A 15,955-nucleotide genomic window follows, 5' to 3' on the forward strand; every position below is an offset into this window, starting at 1 on the left:
ATTAATTCCAGCAGCATCTCCATCTTGGGCTACCTCCATCACCCATGGAACTAAGCACGGCCACCGAAGCTATATCTAAAAATAAATGATCCCCTTAAGCATTCCAACATCTCCAATACACCAAAAAACAAAAGAGACGGCTTGAAATAAATAATTGTAGCACATACTGCAGGCCTGTAGCTCTTAATTTGGAAGTCACAGAGAATATCTTACGTAGCAGTTATAATTATTTAGCTATTCATTATCATCGAGATAATTAACAACTACTAAGAGTTGATGCTATGCAGGATGTGTATTAATTGATAGTAGTTGTCCTGATGAGTTGTTTTTAGATGAGATTTATACTATTATTCAGGGAGAAGTGAAATTTATAATTCCTGTTTTATAATTCACATTCTGTATTTTCTTTTTTGATAACTTCAAATTTGTCTTTAGTGACATAGATTTTGTATTTTTGTAAAAAATTAATCTAAAAAGTGGATTGATGGGTGCCGCTATTACCACCCTACAGTCTACTTTATTCACATCAATCAAATATTCCAATTTTAACCTTCTAATTAAGAAAAATAAAATAAATAAAAGAATGAAAAATTGCAATAACCACCGGCACCTCTGCATGTCAAGCTCCTTCAATCCTCTATAAGAAGTCAATTAATACCTCACAATTCAACTCCTCGTCAACTCTGATCGAAGTTGAAAAGAGTCATAGACAAGAGAACACTAGGTAGTGAGATTTTAAGAAAACCATGACATCGGGAAGAAGAGAGCAGAGATCCCCCAGAAAAGGGCAGAGCCGTGATGTTAATTGGTGATATGGGTCCATGGCGTTTCTTCATATAATGCATGCATCATGCATGATTTACCAGACCTAACTCTACCAAATATCTGTCATACCTAGACTGGCACCTCTGCACACTAGCCTCTATCCCTTTATTCTTTTCCCCTTTTTTTTTTTTTTTTTTTTGTCCTCTTGTCTCTTGCTCCATCAATCAAGTGTCAGTATGCTGGAGTTCTTTGCTAGCTATCAGATAAAACTAAAAAGAGATGTATTTAGAAGAAGGAGAGGCGCGGACGCGCGGTGCGGTTTGATTCGACAAAGGTGTGGTACGGTTTCTTTGCCACGGTATACGATGACTCTACGGTGTTTGTTTTGTTTTTAATTTTAGTTTAACAAATAAGGGTAATATTGAAAATTTTGGTGGCAAAAGTTAAATGTAGGGTGAATAAAGAAAATTATAGGGTGGAAATAGCCACACCCATTGTAAAATGAGGAGTGTGAATTTCACTTCCCTATTCAAGATGTGCTCTATAATAATTTATAGGGTGTAGCTATTGCCACCCTACTAACTTGATCTATGGAACCTCCCTAATAATTTATATAATAATATTCAGAGTTCAGGTATTACCTCCACCCAACTCTATCTAAGGTTTAATTAAGATGAGCCTCTCAACAACCCCATTTTACCAACAAGGGTTGGCAGGATTGGCAAAAGTAAGGTTCTTGCCTTGGTTGGCACCCCCATCCAAGGTTCGAACCCCAGAGTTGTCAATTTATCCTTTGTTGGTAGGTTGCTGAGTGCCGGGGTTTTGCGGGGCCCATGTGAACGCTGGTGAAACGTGTCAAATTCACGGGTGTCTAAGTCTATCGAGGCTTGATTGCGGGTCCTACCACCTGACCACTTCAGTGTGGTAGTGTGGGCTTTGGGACGTTGCGGGGTCTGTCTACTCCCAATTGTAACCGGTTCGGGGCCCAGATGTTAGTTGGGCTCCTACCAAGGCCTGCCTCGGGTAATCGGGGCAAACGGTCGATCATAAAGTTCCTGGACCAGGGGGACCTGCCTCCACCCTCCCAAATACTCTTTGCCAAAAAAAAAAAAAAACAACCCCATTTAAAAAAAAAAAAATTAATAATAATTATATATATATATATAGACAGACAGATTGTATCCAATATTTTTTTTTGTCGATAAACATAAATTTTGAATTTTGCTGAACATTTTGCCGATATGATCTATGGATAGAAGTTGAAACTTAATAAAAGAGGCGTCTACATTCAAATTATGCGTTCTAATCTCTGTGTGTGTAAACTTTTTTTTCTTTTCTCTGGAGTTCATTTTACCATACTCGATCATCCTATTATGTAAAGAAAATTTAAAATCCATGACATCTACAATATTAATTATTCCAGATAACCGAAAGATCGACAACAACTCTCTGAAGTTCAGGTGTCATACATTAACCCAGAGTTTCTCCATTGAGGCTATTGATTAAGCACACGTATGCATGCATGCCCTTAGATGCTACAGATCTCTCTTTAAATAGGATTTCTGTGCATTGAAGCATTCAGTTACGTACATACATCTGGTAAGATGGAACTAGTTACACATAGTTAGGTTTAATTTATGTAAGTGACAGTTTTACACTGATCGATGGAGATGTCGTTGATCATCTTCATCATGATCAAGATCCAGTTATGTATGTGCCAATATTACTTTGAGCTAGTAACACTTCCACCAGAGAAGAAATCTATAAAAGGAGCACCAGCTGCCTTGGTCTGTTCATGTCTGATAGCTTCCAGCTGATCAACCTCCTCTTCATCCTTTCTTGAATTAATGTCTATCACTTCACTTCTATTAGACTCTGTATTTACTTGGAGAAAATCATAAAACTCAATTGGCTCACGATTTTTATCTGCAGCATATCAAATTAGAAGCCAGCATTAGAATATCATTAATTAATCAACCTAATAAGCTTGATATCTGTTTGGAGCTATACTCTATAAATAACGCTATTATACATAGCGCAATAAATTACCTTGGTGCATGGTATTGGGATAAAACTGATCTTTGTTTGGAATTAAAGGAGCTAGAGTAGTATTATGAGTAAAAGAAGCAGGATAATAGTGAAAATTTCTTTCAGTAGCACTGCAGTAATTCCCAATGTAAGAATTGTCACATCGCCTCCTGTCGACAATTGAGGATCATCTGCAAGTCTTGTTTATAATTTGAAGAGGATTTTGATAATTCATCATGATTAATGGAACTCATTAATACTTGATGGTGAGGAGTATTGTTAGTAGAAGTCCTAGTCATCCCTTTTGTGTGAAGATGATGGTGAAGCCTAGACCTCTCTCTGCATCTGCGAGCCATAATGACATGCCAATGATTCTTGACTGCATTGTCGGTGCGTCCGGGAAAAAGCCTTGCAATAACAGCCCATCTATTTCCATGGATGCGATGAGAAGCTAGAAGACGCTCTTCTTCCTCTTCGCTAAAAGGGTTTCTGTTGATTCTCGGGTCCAACTGATTGAACCATCTTAACCTACAGCTCTTTCCTGCGTCACAGATTCATTCAGTATTTTCAGTTTTTCAGAAATTTAAAAAATTAATCCATGCATGTACATAACATAAGGAGTGAGAAAGAAAAACTTGGTTACGGGAAACCAAACGTTAGGCCGAGTACTTACTTTAGTATAGCTACATCGTATACAAGTACTAATTAATACTCTCTCTCTCTCTCTCTCTCTCTCTCTCTCTCTCTCTCTCTCTCTCTATATATATATATATATATATATATATATATATATATATATATATATATATATATATATATATATCTGTGTGTGTGTGTCTATAATTACTAATTAGTTAAATGAGTATGTGCAACTTATAAACATACATGAGCTTTTTCATTGCAATATTAATTACAGATTAGCAACTGTAGCTTGTTGATCTGTCGATCATATATGTCTACCAAAACCTAGCTAGCTAGTAGTTTCTAATAATTACTTATACTGTTATACACACGAGAAATTGCGGGTACTGGCTTGATCAGAGAAAATTATAATTTTTTTTTTCTTCTATAAATTAAAAAAGAGATATTTAGCTAGGTCAAGAAGATCAAGATTGCTTTGTGATGATAATCATGGATGGAGTTGAGCAGGTAGGTATATACCTGATCTTCCTTGGAGCTTTTCTGCAATTGCGTTCCAGTTATGAGGTCCATATCGTTCCACCAACTCCCTAAGCTTCTCGTCTTCAGCTGGCCTCCAGTGCCCTCTTGTACTGCTGCACATCTTGTATATATTCTTTCTTGCAATCGATTGAGAATCAATCGATCACACGACCTGTATACTAATCACAACGAACTAAGAAGCCAAGACCGATTGATCGAAGAAATCACTGAGAGATGGAGATCCACAGTTGTAGATCAAGCTGCCTAGCTAGCTATAGCCAATTAATTTGCTACTGTTGGTATCAGATATCCTCGATCTCTTCAACTGCTTCAATCAATTGATCGAATTAATGAAGGAGATGATCGAGAGTGGGATAGGAAGGAAGCAATCAAGAGATCAGATAGGAGGGCCGGGAGAGAGATATATAGCTAGAGCAGGTAGAAGATCCCTGGCTAGCTTGCTCGCTGTAGAATATAAGGAAGGATTCGATGAGAGATGAAAAGTATTTTCCGTTAGAGATGGAGTAGGGGGTTTGGACAGACCTCACACCTGCGATTGATGCAAACGTCTGGGCTAACAGCCTTATATCCTCAATTACTTAATACTTTATATTTGTATTACATATTTGTGCTATTGTGTGTGTGGGAGATAGAGAGAGATGGCCAGGTTGCTTGGTACGTGGGGTGGAATATGGTTCTGCTTTCAACGTCCTTCCAAATTTCTAACCTACAACGTCTACTTATAACCCACCTAGCTTGCTAGACATCTTAATTACTCGATCTTTTATTAATTATTGTCTTAATTTAACTAACTAAATCGATGTAGTAAACGACATGTATAAAACTAGTTGCTCTCGCTATATATCACAAAACCCTTATTCAAACCTTTCTACAATAACACAAAATTTTTAGTTGAATAAAATTGGTTGAGTTTGGTATATAATTTGTGGTGATGTACGCATGGGGGTGCTTTAGTTTAGGTTTTGATCACCTTTCAGACCTAATTAACTAACAGTTCCATGAATTAGCTTAGAAACCTCACAAGTCACAACTGCACGTGGAGAATCGGACATATCGATCCTTAAATATTCCTTTGTTAGATCGATACATAATCAACTAACTACTCTTTAGTCAAAACATATCTATATATTAGCACTTGTACTTTATTTTCTGATAATATATGCTAAAATCACGAAGCCCTTAATGCAATTGTTGTCTTACCTCATCCTTTCTTTTGTTCATCTTCCAAGCAAACATTTCAAAAGACAACACTATGAGTTGGACAATACACCATTTTTGAATTAATTTACATCCGTCTTGGATGTACAATAACAATTAGGTAAAAAAAAAAAAAACATAGAAGAAGCTAGATGCAAATCGTTGAAAGTGAGTTTATTTAATATTTGAATCAAATTGTTTTAGTTAGAAGTAGTTTTTCTCATTAATCCAAGAAAGTTTTGCTTCGCAATTGAAGGTTTTATAATTAAGGAAGTTTGTTACATGTTGAAAAGGTAATTTGAGGCCTACAATATTGTGATTCAATAGCTCACAAAATAACTCACATATATTTAACGTTCATACGAATTTTTTTTTCATGGAGTTAGAATTAATAGGTCTTCAACAATGACTTTGTTTCTTTGTCCTGCCATTACACATAAATGATCAACAATGTTGTTATTTGGGACAGTTTTCTGTTTCCTTGACCGTTGGCCTACCATAATATATTTCTCCCGAGTAGGAGATGAAAACGTTGTAATTGCTTGTAAAGAACGCGAAGACTTAACATGCACATCGATTATCCATCGATCTCCCATCTTCCACCAACCATATGTCGACGTTTTTTTATATCCAGCCCAACCGTGTCTCTCTGTCTCTATACAAATTCGATCATAATTTTTGTGGAAGTACATCTGAAATTAACTAATAGATATTGATCGAGGACTACAGGCACAGGATGCATGTATGTGTTTAATGAGAATTACATACACATAAATTGACCGAAAGTAATTAATCAAACTGAAAACCTGCGCATGCTTCAGTTGTAGATTAGTTTAGTTTTTCAGACTGTTCACCAGTTTCACCTACTTTTTTCTTTTTTTTTTGTCTTGTTTAACTTGCTGGTGCTGCTGCTGCATATATGTACCAGAACTAATTAAATCGACCTCCATTTCTTAATTTGTCAGATTGCACGTCAACCAGAATACTACGTACAGTCCTGACCTCTACTCGTAACCACCAATTGAATTAATTCTCTTACAAGAATCAAATTTATGATCCGCCCAAATGAATGCTGCTATGATCAATATCTTTCCAGTAATACCCTAATTAATTACAGTATAGTTGCTTGCCCTAGCTTGCCTGCAGGTTTCGATCGACTTGGTCACCATTTAATCATAAATGTGGTCCGTTCTCACCATGAAGATTTATATTCGATCTGTTTTGCCATCCATTTCGATTACTTTGACAATCAAAATGGTTTTTTCTTTTTCGTCGACGTTCGAATATCTCACCCAGGGCAATTAATTGTGAGGATATATGTTGTAGTCAATGAACGTAGTGATCAAACGTAGGTATATCTACCCACAAAGTGGTCTTGTCTGTCCCGGCCCGTAGCATAATACATTTGCATTTGCATAAAAGGTAGGTAGCTGGGTAACTGGTAGTAGCATTAAGTCTATATATTCGATCCCATCTGATTCTCTTTCTGCTGTCACCATCTCTCAGCTTTAAGAATTAAGATTAGACAAATTCTGATTAAGGTCGTTAATTAGTGTCTTTTACCTGAATCGATAGGAAGTTCTGATTTGACACTCACCTAACCGATGGATCATATATCATCTATGGGAGTTAGGGATTGATAAAGGGTTTCGGGGTCCATAAGTAACATAAACTTCCCAACTGCAAAACTGCCAACTTATATTAGGTTAACCAGCTAGGAACCATTAATTGCAAGGGATTACGTACTCTTCGATTGTCTCTTGAGCTCCGATGTTTATTGCAGTAGTGCACGCACCGGCCTAGCTACCTACCAAACTATATAATTATATGCAGCATCTTATAACTACATAATTAATTAGATAGCTACGTACAGACTAGCTTCAGCTTGTGTTGAATTTCAATTGACCAATTAATTTTCATTATTTGTGTATATATATGATTATATTCCATGTCTAGTAAACTACATACGGATATAAAATAGACGACTATTGCTTAAGTCCTTGAGTGCAACTCACTTTTTTTTTGGGTTAGCTAGAGATCGATCAGAGTATTAGGTACAAGACAGAGATGTAAGGCTAGCTTGGATACATTCCTTTAAGTGGATCTTCATATATAGGAATATATATATATCTTAAACAAGCTAGCCTTGATGTTATATAACACCTTTACATTTAGTGATTGAAACTATTAATTGGCTTACCTTATATAGATGCATCAATTCCATTAAATGTTTGTTGTCCAAGGAACATATGTCTCAAGTTTCTCATACGAGTAACTAACTCATGATCCCCCTTAATTACATATGTATGGAGCTCCCACTTCGTGTATAAGACGTGCAGTTGAAGAAAACTTTAGCATCATATCTATATGATATATAGACATATAGTACATATAAGTAGGAAAAGTACATATATGGATCAATGGGACAATGGACCAATGCACCCAGTTACCATTTCTTTCGGCTAAAGTAGTGTAGATTGACGCAATAAAAGCTAGCTCACTATTAACCCACAAGAAGATGATTGTAGCATTTTTCTTGTTCAAATTTGATATATATATATATATATATATTCTTATAAAGCACATATATATATATCATGGCCATCTTAACAGAGAAGACCCACTAACTAGCTAGGAATATATATGAAGTAGGAATCTTCAAAACTTCAATGCCACTCAATTAGCTAGCTAGATAACAGAAGCGGCGGCATTCACTGAAAACAGCCAATTAATTAAGCCACTAATTATCTCCATACTAAAGGAAATACTGTGCTTAGGAACAGTGCCTTCCGGTTTTGTCCCTGCAATTTCGTCACGCATTGATCACTGCATTTTCAATCAGCAGGAAAAATCGAGTTAGGTGTTTGAAATGTTGAACCCTGCCAAGGTGTACGTGTACTTCCCACAAAGCTTAGCTTGAAGCTTATTATATTTGTTTATAATAATGCCTGCGTGTGGATTAAGGAAAATATATCGATCACATTCCTAATTCTGCGCTTCGCTAAATATCTGAGTTTGATGTTCCAGTCAAATACAAATCAAGTGCTACCACTAAAACTAGATCGATTAGAAGCTTCTTACTTTTGATTACCCAACATAGCAGATTTCGTTATATAATAACATGATTAATAAAATCCTATCAGATTAATATCCATTCACTGTGCTTTACTTTTTCTATACATCCATCGATTAATGATTTTGACTCGTTATAGATTAAATATATGATCTTTCATTTTAACGGTTCACCACCATATGCTTTTTAAAATTTTTGGTCTCATCTGCTACAATTTCACAATTTGTTTGTCGGCAAAGAGACATTTCACTTTAAAAAAAAAAAAAAAATCTTTTGATGTCACTGTAAGCACTCACGGTTGAAATATTAATTATTGATTTCAAAAAAGTAAAAGATTTGCTCAAAAGTTCATGTGCTATACAAAGGATTTTAACTTAAATAGGGCCCAATTTAGAACAGAGTCAAAATGCAATTTCATTGAAAGATGAATATAAGATATTTTGTATCAAAAAAATATATAAGATATTTGAAACATGTCTCAAGTTCTTAACCAACAGGTTCTTATGATGTTATAGAGTCATTATAAGCACTGAGAAAAAAAAAAAAAAATCACTTAGGAATGAGATAATAAATTGATTTAAGAACTTTGTTAAAAAGAACTCGGTCTAATAACTTTCTTCAAAAGAAAAAACAAGGCAAGGAACAGAGTTGCATCAAATTAGTTTTATATCAAATAGTTTTCAATTACAACTTTATCTCCTCTAGATTTCAAAAGAGAAACTCTCAATCAATAATGAAATTCCTAGTTGTAACCAAAAATAGTAATAACATTCCTAGTAACCTGTACAACAGAAGTGCAAGCCTTCAAGTAATGGGACTTCAGAAAAGAAATTTGTTTGGTGAACTAAGTTCCTACTATAGGTTACAACTCAGCAAAAGTGCAAAATAGAGAATATGTGTCCTGACGAGCTGATTTAAAACTTCCTGTTACTGCATCGAATCAGAATCCTCTAAGGCTGACAATTCAACTTCCTGAGTACAAGGATAATATGCCACAAATGTGCCCTCTCTTGAGAAGGAACCAGGATTAAAACAAGTGATTCCTGTGTATTTGAAAGCCTTCTGCTCACTTCTGTCACCCAAAACTATCTGCACAAGAACATTGAAGGATAAAAAGATCTTAGACCATTTCTGTCGAGACCCTTTCATTGCAGTTCTGGTTAAGTCAGCAATCAAGTATTAGTGTCTTTCAACGCTCAAATTTTTCAAAATAGGAGCCAATTGGCAGTTAAAAATTAAGTCTCCACTCTCCGAAAAACCTGGCCACCCAATAAATGAAGCAGTTCCATTCAAAACGAAGAAAAGAAAGAGAAAAACATTAAAAGAAGAAAGAAACAAAGAAACAACAGCTTCCACATGGCTTTACTATGGAGGAGCTCCAAGTTAAAGGGGGGCAAAAAGCAAGTTTCCCAACAGTAAAAGTATAAAACATTGGCAAATGGAGAATAATGGTATTAGTACTACGTACCGTATGTGGAGTTGGATAGAGATAGAGTGAGTGATCATAATTCCAGATAATGGGTTGTACAATAAGAGGGAGTGGGCATAGATGGCTTTGATGGGTTATTGTAGCAACAAGCTGTGAAAAAAGAATATTGAGAACTGGTTAGTTTTGTCAATTATTAAACACAATTCAGAACAAGATTATAGGGATATATGAAGAGAAAGAGATGGTAGACAAAGGGGAGAGATGGCTCAAAAGAGAAATTACATGCTCAAAGGGATCATCAGTTTCTTCTGTAGAAGGGGGGATCAGGCACGAACGGCGCATTCTGTACAGTAAATCCTGACGAAAAAATACAAGCTCTTGGGTATAGAACTTTATTCTGCGTTGAGATAAAGAGTAAAATTATTTTCTTTCTACAGAAAGTGATCTAAAGACCCAGAGAGGGGTACTCAGAGGAGCATTTCATCTAACAATATTATATATTGAACTTGTCCTTGTTAATATTACAACCGATCCTTGATCAAAGTAAATAAACATACCTGCAAGGATTACTTGAAAACATGGCATTTGGTATGTGTTTTTGAAGCTCTTCTGTTATATATTTTGGTAAAGCACATCTGGGTAGAACTTTTGAAGGACCTGAAATTTATCAAAAAGCAAAGATTTCTTACAGTATGCACATTTTCAAAGGAAATTTTTTTTTTTTTGGTGGAGAATCTTAACAGAGAAAGTGTGATATACCTGGGTCATCAGGACCTGGGATAAACAGAAAACGGCTACGCTTTGTTAGCTGTTGATGGGCTGCAATAATTTGTCCTAGCTTGCCAAACTGCAACCTGTACAGCTAGTTTGCTCACTATTGTTCCTCCTCATGTGAGAGAAAAGATTGTTTTCAAATCAATAAAATAAATCTTATCAACAATTCCTCACCTGAGACTAGAGGGGCGGAAGGAAAGGTTGCAAGGGTGAGAACTAAAATTTCCCATAAACACAAATAAGGAAGGTACCACTTCCTGGTTCTCGTAACCATCAAGGATCCTCTCTAGCTTTCCCATAGCCTTCTCAAACAAGGAAAGAACAAGAACATATGTCAAGCTACTCTGAGAAAAAACTTGAAATTTTTTTTTTTTTTTCCGAGAAGAAGAATGTTAACTACCTCTTCACTGTCCAGCCAAAGGTCAGAGAGTATGACAAACATGTCATTAACTGCTCTCTTTTCCAATTCTGAAAGTCTGAGCTGTTTGAAATGTATGGGAAACTACTTTATATTCATAATATTTTTGGCTAGTCTGTAAAGCTCAATAATATTGTGGCAATACATTCAAGATTTAAATTATCAGAAAAGACTAAGAAATTTTAGGATACTGTCTCTTCTTTTGTTAGTATACCACCACCAAAGAAGTCATGTCCTGCAAGCAATTTGACTGACATGTCTCTGTCCTCTAATGGAGGAAATCCACAAGTAATAACCTTCATCACAAAACAAGTGTTAGCAAGCCTTAAAAGATATCTTTTGGTATGTATGTCTTAAAACATGAATCCAGTAAAGCAACTACTTCTCATAAATATATCTTATTACTTTTGTCACTCCAAAAAGGTTAGCAGTATGATGCCTAATACAGTCTTAAATGGAACTACCTATCTTGGATTAGCCAAATGGCGTAGCACAGGAAATTCACCTATATAAATAGTTTAAAACAAACAAATCGAAAACAAATAACACTGAACAACTGAAGCATATCTTTCCTTGAGAATCAGAAGATAGCAAAAGTGATGTTTCCGAACTTGATTCTGGTAAAAGCATGTGCAATTTTTTCAAGAATCAAAAGAATGTTTGCTGACCTGAAAAACACCTTCTAAAAGCATCTCGCCTTCTGCAACAACCATTGTGTTCTCTGTAAAGAATCCTGTAGTTATCTTGTATGTATTGTCAAGGAAAATGATCACTGTTTTTGGTTTGACTGAGCCTCAAGTCTAGATTATTACGAGTTCATGGATTGTTATAACCTACGGAACCACTATCATGACAATAAAGAATCAATCCGCTTCATGAAATCAAATTGGCATCATCCAAAGGTTAGACATTTTTCATCAAGTATTCATGAATAAACAAGAAAGTCTCTACAAGACAACCATGAGCTTATTAACGAAGAGAGTCAGTAAAGGATATTGCATTGGATAAGTTGATTTCCACCGATGCAGTAAGGTCTTCCAGGTAAAAATGACCATCTTCCAACTGCGATATCAAACCCATCACCCATCTCCTTCCGGTTTGTCCAACCAGAGACTGAATTTGAGATATCTGCCCAGCACATAATATAAAAAAGCGATTTAATTCAAAATTGGGGGCACATGAATCCAATTAGTCAAATAAACGAAAATCTGAGTACCTCACAGCTTCCGAAATCAGACATTTCAGAATCAAAGGCTCGTTTGGCAAAATGCTGATGGCGAGAGAGCCTCTGGGAGATCAAGAGAAACCTATCCTTATACAGAGCCGCTTTCGCGGACGCATTTCCATGAATCGGCGGCTGGCTCTCACTAGGCCTAACAATCACAAAGCAAAATTAGTTCTCAGTTCTTAGTTCTTTCAACGAATACAGACCTACAATTGCTTGGCAAAGAAAAAACGAAAAGGAAACATACTTGTAGAAAATCTTCTTGATCGGATCATATCGGAACTTTGGGACCAAGAAGGCGTCGCATACGCCCAAACCACCACCTAGGGTTTCGTCGCCTACGGCGGCGTCAGCCTGTAATAAAATGCTGACGACGCTCTGGACCGTCTGCTTGTCGATTATGGAAGACTTAACTGCCATATCGAAGCACACACAAATTCTGTTAAAAATGGAAAAGATTGAAGGTTGAATAGATCGAAGGTGAACAACTTACGGGGTTGGAGCTGGAGCTGCTCGAGGACGACATCGATGGCGCCGTCGTGGTCGGAATCGTCGAATCGGGAGACGAAGGATAGAATCTCTTCGAGGGCGTCGACTTTAAGAGTGAAGCCTCTGATTTTGCACTTCTTCTGCACCTTCTTCCTCGTCGTCGTCATCTCTCTCTCTCTCTCTCTCTCTCTCTGATCCAATCCCCAATTTCCAATTTGCAATTTGCAATTTGCAAAAGGTGTGGGCTTTGGGGTTTTGGCGGGAAAACTCCTTACTAAAAGAGCGGGAAAAAGAGAATAAAAAATATTTCAATAATAGAGGAATTTAACTAGGATGAAATGGATTTGTTACTGCTCGATCTCGCCAGGTCAGAAATGACTGCATGGTGATTTTTTGTTAACTCTTAGTTCTACTGCTTGCTTCACAATTAATTAATTAATTAATTAGGAAAACCATTTTATCAAAATTAACCTTTTTTTCACCCAAAATTATTACCATCTAAGCAGTAAACCATAACTTGCCTAGAAGACTATGATTTGCCTCGCTTCTTGCCAATTCTGCTCTGTATGTCTTCTCTTCACCTCTATAGTCTATACTAACTAAGACTTAGGCTTAGTTTGGCATTGCTTCCCAGGGTGCTTTTGGGGCTGCTTCTGCTTTTGGGCCAAGAGCATGGTGTTTGGTAAAATCTTTGAAAGCTGCTTTTGGTTGAAATGGCTTCTCTGTAAAGCCAAAATTGGGAAGCCACAATTTGTAGCTTTTAAGAATTGCTTTGGGAAAACACGGAGCTCCAACAGTAAACAGTTTAATGAAATCATTCTAACTGCCAATTCTGTCCTCCTCCTTTTCTGAAAATTACATCGAACCCGGTAAAACCTATCTTTTCTCCATCGCAAGGCAGACATCTCTCTTTGCCGTCTGATAATTTCCACATCTCCTCCTTCCTCTTCTTTCAATTCGTGGATTTTCGCCGGCCTCGCCTCCATCCTCTGCGCAGACTTTGAGTCTTCTGGGTCATGCTTCTTCTCTGCAGATAGAATCAAACGGAACCCAATTTCTCTTATTCCTCCATAACTGCACAAAAAGGAGTAAGGTATCTGAGCTTGACAATACATTACTGGATCGCGTAAGCAGAGTGAGAGCAACCAACCACTCTCACACTCAAGCTCTCTCTTCTCTCTCTAAACCCTAATACATACATAGATATAGATCTCCATCTCATTCTCTGTATGGTGATCATGAAAATTTGCACATGGTTGTTGGTATAGATCGAGCTCCAACATGGCCAACTATCTCGCTCAATTCCAGACCATCAAGAATTCACTCGATCATCTCGATATTGCTGGTAAATCTCACCATTTCATATTCCTATTTGAGCTTCATTTGAATTTTCGCGAACCATGGAGCTTCTGATCTTCGTGATTGTTAGTAACCTCTCTCACTTTTAGGTTCGAAATTGAGATTTGAGTAATTATGAGCCCTCATTTCGGGCAATTTGATTGTAGAAGCAAAACTGCAGATTCTCTGAGCATGATTAAAGTTTGCTTTATTGTATTTCGAAAAGAATTGGTAGTTCTACTGCAAGTATGCACAATTTTTGTGCTTGGAGTTTCGGAACATATAAAAATGTTTAGAGTGTACTATCATGCATGTGATGCTTAATTTAGCTGAAGAACAAATGCGGTGATCGTTCTTTGTTTAGTGACAAGCTAGATCAAGTTATTTCTGGTCATACATTGTCAACAATGCTTGTAATGTTACATATGCATGAAACAAATAGCTGCTAATAATGTAGCCGTGCTGTTAGTGTGGTGTTGAATTCAACTAACAGAAACGAATAGCTAAGTGTGTTTGTGCTAATCTTATGTCCTTGCTAATCTTATGTCCTTGAAGCTAAGGAATTGCCTTGTGTGCGTATTATCTGTGTGTGATTGGATGATGTTCATGTTCCTATCTGGACCAGATGGAAAAGGACTTGTCCCATGTTTGAATTTGCTAGTTAGTGCATATGAGAAACAATTGATCTCTGTTATATCTATTTAACTGAGTATTTTTGCTCAAAATGTACTGCAGTCAGCTTGAGCTAGAACTAATGCTCTGTTTTATGGCTATTATCTCCTGTAGATCTGATATACTTGTATTTCATTTGTGGCTGGAAATTGTCTCCGTTTTTTCTGTTTAAATGTGTTGTTGCTAGTCTACTAGTTCAATAACTTTTGTTTCTTTTTTAATTTTGTAGGATCTTGATGAGTTCAAGACCATTCTCAAACCACGGCTAAAACTAATTGTCCAAAATGATGAACGGGAATGGTTTATTGTTTTTGTATCCAAGGCACATCCAAACAATGATCAAGCCACCAAATTGTCAAATAAAGTTTATGCCAAACTTGAAGTTGATTTTAGCTCCAAGAAGAGAGAGAGGTGAGCTAACTGTTTGTATAATTAGTGGATTTAGTAATATTGAGAAATTTGCACATATGAATGATCACTGTGTATGATAGCTTGCTAAAATTTAATTGCACCTTATATATAAGTATCTTATAAGAAAAAAACATGTGGCTTCCTCAGGTGCTGCAAATTCGACCTATATAGTGCTGAAGAAACCTTTTGGGAAGACTTGGAATCCAAGATAATGGAGTGCATCAGAAATACATTGGATAAACCACATGAGTTTTCTATCTAAAATCTAAATCAATTGTACCAAAAAGCTACCCAAAGAACTTGATATGTTCAACGAGATATTGATTTTGATGAAAGTGGAAATTACTCAAGTGCAGAGACTAGTGAAGAAATGGAGGATAATGAACATGATGGAGATGGTCCGGGAAGACAAGAAATGGAGGTGTTAAGAAATGCAATTGCACAAAGTCTAATGAATGCATCTACTTAGCATTTAGTTGCAAATTTCAAGTGACTTTAATATATTTTGTGTAATGGTTCCCGTTGAACTATGGTCGGGAAATTAATCCAAATATTCTAGACTTATTTTTGTGTAATAGTAAAACATAATATGCATATTGAAGAGTTTAAAGTAAATCTTTTATTTGGTCCAAGCAAGGGTACAAGAATAATACATGAGAAATTTTTTTAATTGGTATGGTTAAATAATCAAAAAAATAAAATTATGTATTTTAGTAACATATCTTAGCATGTATGACCATTTTGGTAATTATACTCAGCCAAAGCACTTTTGTCTTGTAACTTACCAAACACCTAGAAATTGCTTTTCGTTCTCACAGCACTTTTAAAAACAGTTTACCAAACACCTCAGCTGCTTCCTCTCACAGCAAGTTCGGAAGTGTTTCCTCTCACAGCAAGTTCGGAAGTGCTTCCCCTCACAGCACAGCAATCCCAAACTAAGCCTTAGAGCACATA

General features: G+C 36.4%; 2 protein-coding genes and 1 pseudogene across 2 annotated transcripts; 1 reads left to right on the top strand and 2 right to left on the bottom strand.

The window, feature by feature from the left end:
- Nucleotides 1-2,198: 2,198 nt before the first annotated feature.
- On the bottom strand, nucleotides 2,199-4,651 carry LOC133745242 (transcription factor MYB52-like; annotated as a pseudogene).
- Nucleotides 4,652-8,893: 4,242 nt separating this feature from the next.
- LOC133706509 (DNA polymerase epsilon subunit B) lies at nucleotides 8,894-13,187 on the bottom strand. The gene is made up of 13 exons (XM_062132052.1): nucleotides 12,585-13,187; nucleotides 12,339-12,504; nucleotides 12,083-12,239; nucleotides 11,862-11,994; nucleotides 11,535-11,611; nucleotides 11,058-11,162; nucleotides 10,849-10,929; nucleotides 10,623-10,750; nucleotides 10,434-10,528; nucleotides 10,232-10,331; nucleotides 9,957-10,071; nucleotides 9,714-9,824; nucleotides 8,894-9,334 (listed from the first exon to the last, which is right to left on the bottom strand). Exons 1-13 carry the CDS (start codon nucleotides 12,745-12,747, stop codon nucleotides 9,173-9,175), a joined length of 1,593 nt encoding a protein of 530 aa, XP_061988036.1. The 5' UTR covers nucleotides 12,748-13,187; the 3' UTR covers nucleotides 8,894-9,172.
- Nucleotides 13,188-13,455: 268 nt separating this feature from the next.
- LOC133706510 (trafficking protein particle complex II-specific subunit 130 homolog) lies at nucleotides 13,456-15,624 on the top strand. The gene is made up of 3 exons (XM_062132054.1): nucleotides 13,456-13,925; nucleotides 14,820-15,001; nucleotides 15,149-15,624. Exons 1-3 carry the CDS (start codon nucleotides 13,833-13,835, stop codon nucleotides 15,261-15,263), a joined length of 390 nt encoding a protein of 129 aa, XP_061988038.1. The 5' UTR covers nucleotides 13,456-13,832; the 3' UTR covers nucleotides 15,264-15,624.
- The last annotated feature ends 331 nt before the right edge of the window (nucleotides 15,625-15,955 follow it).

This window comes from Rosa rugosa, chromosome 4 (genome assembly GCF_958449725.1).
Source record: "Rosa rugosa chromosome 4, drRosRugo1.1, whole genome shotgun sequence".
NCBI classification, from domain to species: Eukaryota; Viridiplantae; Streptophyta; class Magnoliopsida; order Rosales; family Rosaceae; genus Rosa; species Rosa rugosa.